Genomic DNA, 3291 nt, shown 5'->3' with positions numbered 1-3291 from the left:
GGTCCAGCGAACCGAGGAGTAGGGGCGGCAGCTGCAGGGCTGGGTCCGTCCCAGCCGAGTTGGACACCTGAACTTTGATGGAATGTCTAGACTTCCAGATTTAATACTGTAATACCAGCTGGGTCAATTGGTTTAACTGGTTAAAATCAGGCTGACCCAGTGGTGGCATAATCTAATAATTAACGTTTGTTAAGCTGGCGTGTGGCTCTGGTACTTTGGCTTTTCTTTTGCTTAAAAAAAAAATTAGATTCCTGTAAGTAACTATTAATTGATAGTTTTGGCTTATAAAATTATAGGTGTTTTCTGTGTGATGTTTTAACAGATTCCTAAAAGGTGCTTCATTTATAAATATAGCAGAAAGCTACAGCCTCTCAAAAGCTGTCTTTATCCAGTGACTTTAAATTCACAGATCAGAAAGAAGTATATTTTCAGTAGTAAAATTTAAGATATATAACTATTGTAAATTGTGCCATAGTAGTAATAGGTATCCTTTTAATTTTATTTTTTTTAAGTTGTGTTCATAGAGAAAAAAGATTTTGGTGGTTTTAATAAATTGCAAGGAGTACTTTGGTTTTATGGGTCTAAACATACATCTTACATTCTGTTTATTTTCTATCAGAAAAATTAATAATTGTTTCCTATTAACTTCAACTTTACATTAATAATTTACTACAGAGTTTCAAAGCCAATTTAAATGCATCTTTTTTTCTTGTTTTGCAGATGTTTTCTCCACCTGTTAATAGTGGGAAAACCAGACCTACTACACTAGGAAGCAGCCAGTTCAGTGGATCAGGTAGGATGCATCTGAGATACAGAAAGTCCATGTAGCTACGTCTTGATGTTTTAGCTTAGTCTTCATGTGCTCTAAGAATGGTAATCTTTCATTTGTACATATTATTGTAAGACATTCAGGTTGATCAGAGATGTGCTGTTTTGATGTGACTTTATAACACATTTTGTTAACTTTAACCACAGTTTTCCTCTATATGCCTTAGATTACTTGCCCCAGTGTAGCGAAGTGTTTGGTATCTCTAGTCATGCTGGCATGCAAGTTGTCTGTTTATCAGTTATGTTACAAATTAGTGGCTTCTTTGTTTTTGTTGGTTTGATAAAATCAAACCGACCTGTTCAGTTGAAGTATTTCCTAGCCCCTGTATGAAAGGAAAAAACACTTAACTAAGATGACAACTAATGAAATACTCCTGACTCAAGGATATATTTAAAAATACATTTCTTAAGGAAAATGTAAGGCTAATACAATTTTCTAGTACTGTGTGGTTATCAAAGTCTTGACGAATAAGAGTTCTCTCATGTTGAACCTTTATCAGTGCATGTGGAAAACAAGGAACTGTATTTACATGTCGCATGTATTTTGTGGCTTCAGTGCCTTTTCGTTGAGGTCCACCTAATGAATGTTTTCAGAGACTAAACCAAGGCTGTAATAAGTGAAATTTTTTTAGCAGATCCTTTGTATGATTCTTGTAAAGGGTATGTGTCTTACTACTTACAAAAGAGAAACTAAAATAACTTTTTGATAATGTTATGTTCTTTTTTTTTGTATGCTTATTTTCAGTGAATGCAGGGAAGTGATGTTTTTTACAAATACAACAAAGTGGTGTTTGTGTTTTTAGTTAAGGTTAATGAAAACTAATTTTTTAGAATGCCAATAGAATAGTGAAGTAGTTGCTTGAAGTTGTGCAGTAACATTGCCTGTTTGCCTCTTACATTGTCCAAGCTGTTACTTTGAGAGTCCAGACGACACTTTGCATTTCAGTGACACTTTAGAATTTTCGTTTTGAAAAGTATCTTAAAACTTCTGAATTGTGCAATTTTGCAAACTCTTCAGAGACTCTCTGCCACATTTAATTTAGTGAAAATACGTAGCATATGTTGTAATTGTAAAATACTTGAAGCTTACCTTTTTCCCTCCTAAAATATATAAGTGGTTTTGGCTTGCTCTTTGAAGGTATGTCAAGTTTAAATTATTGGCAATAGTAAGACAGCAAATCTGTATGTGATGTGGTTAATAATTTTTTTAAATACAAATATTCAAGACAGTTGTTCCTCAAAAGCTTCTTTTAAAAGACATTCAGCCAGCTAAAACTTACTGTGGGGAGCACAACCTAAGCATCTCATCCCCCATTCCACTTGCTTTTCCTGAACCAGTAGAATAATTTTCTGTTGAACAATAAAAGCTTCCATTTTTAGTTCAGGTTTTAGGACAGTCATGGGTAATGCAACTTGCCCTATTTTTAGGTAGTGTTTCCCCTTCTTTCCTTGGATGGCTCAGGAGAAGGGAGAATGCCAGAATACTTAGCTTTTTGGGAGAAACGGTGTTACTGACTCCTTGAATTTCTTTACCCATATGTCATCACATAGAAACCAATCATGAGCAAAACACTGCAGCTGTCAAACAAGCTACAACCTCAACTGAATTCCGCTAGGATAATGGTATATAGTTGTGGGCTTTCATTCAAAACATTTCTAGTTGTAGAGATTTACTGGTTAGTGGGATTGTATGCGGTAATTATTGTAATGTTATGACCTAATTCCTGACCTAGGAAGATTACTCTGCAGGAGTGAGAGGTGAGAAACTTCTGCATTAGTTGTGTTCTGAGTCAGTGTTAAGTGCTGTGGAAAGACCATGTTAAGATCAATGGCGGAGTATAGACATTTAATTTCTAGCACTGTGATTTAGTTGTTTTCTTGCTTTAATTTCAAGTGTTCTATAACTTCTAGGACAAACAATGTTTGAAACTTTTTTTTACTGTTGGAGGCCACTTTTTAAAAAGAAAGGTGAAAGGAGGAGGTAGTTATTCCTTTGAGCTATCCTGTACCAAAAAGCACAGTATGCACAGATTCCTAAAATGTGCTTTTTAATTTTTTCTTTGAATATGGAATGATGCTACCTGTTACAGAGACTTTCAGTGATTTTAATGGCAATTCCAGAAGTGAAGCTTGCTTCAGTATCTTCCCCATTAAACTCTGTGGCTGTATTTTTCTGCAGTTTTTACAAGCATACTAAAAGAAAGTGTTTTCCTTAGTTGGAATAAGAATGTGTTTATAGTTTGTTATTATAGAGCCCCCTTTTTATCATTTGAACTTGAAATCAACAAACAAATCTGAAAATGCCTTCCTTGCTCTCCCCCACGCTGCCCGTGATTCGAGATGCAGCCTAATGGCCCCCATTAAGTAGGTGAAAATCAATTGCTTGTCTGCGTGGCTCTTAAGACTGTGTATTTCTGGGAAATCTGATTTAGAAGGGAGCAATGCTCGCGATGCATTTTCCTT

The 3291-nt window shown here is 35.3% G+C and overlaps 1 protein-coding gene across 1 annotated transcript in view; it reads left to right on the top strand.

Annotated features, from left to right (window-relative positions):
* LOC104466387 (transcription factor 12-like) overlaps positions 1-3291 on the top strand; it is a gene marked incomplete at its 3' end in the record, with an annotated part of 118538 nt that overhangs the window by 140 nt on the left and 115107 nt on the right. The window contains exon 2 of the mRNA XM_010079781.1: positions 713-793. Coding sequence (XP_010078083.1) covers positions 713-793 — 81 coding nt within the window. The remainder of the gene's footprint in view (positions 1-712; positions 794-3291) is intronic.

This window comes from Pterocles gutturalis, unplaced genomic scaffold (genome assembly GCF_000699245.1).
Source record: "Pterocles gutturalis isolate BGI_N339 unplaced genomic scaffold, ASM69924v1 scaffold23629, whole genome shotgun sequence".
Lineage (NCBI taxonomy): Eukaryota > Metazoa > Chordata > Aves > Pterocliformes > Pteroclidae > Pterocles > Pterocles gutturalis.
The sequence above is the reverse complement of the archived record's forward strand: the minus strand, read 5'-3'. Positions and strand labels throughout refer to the sequence as shown.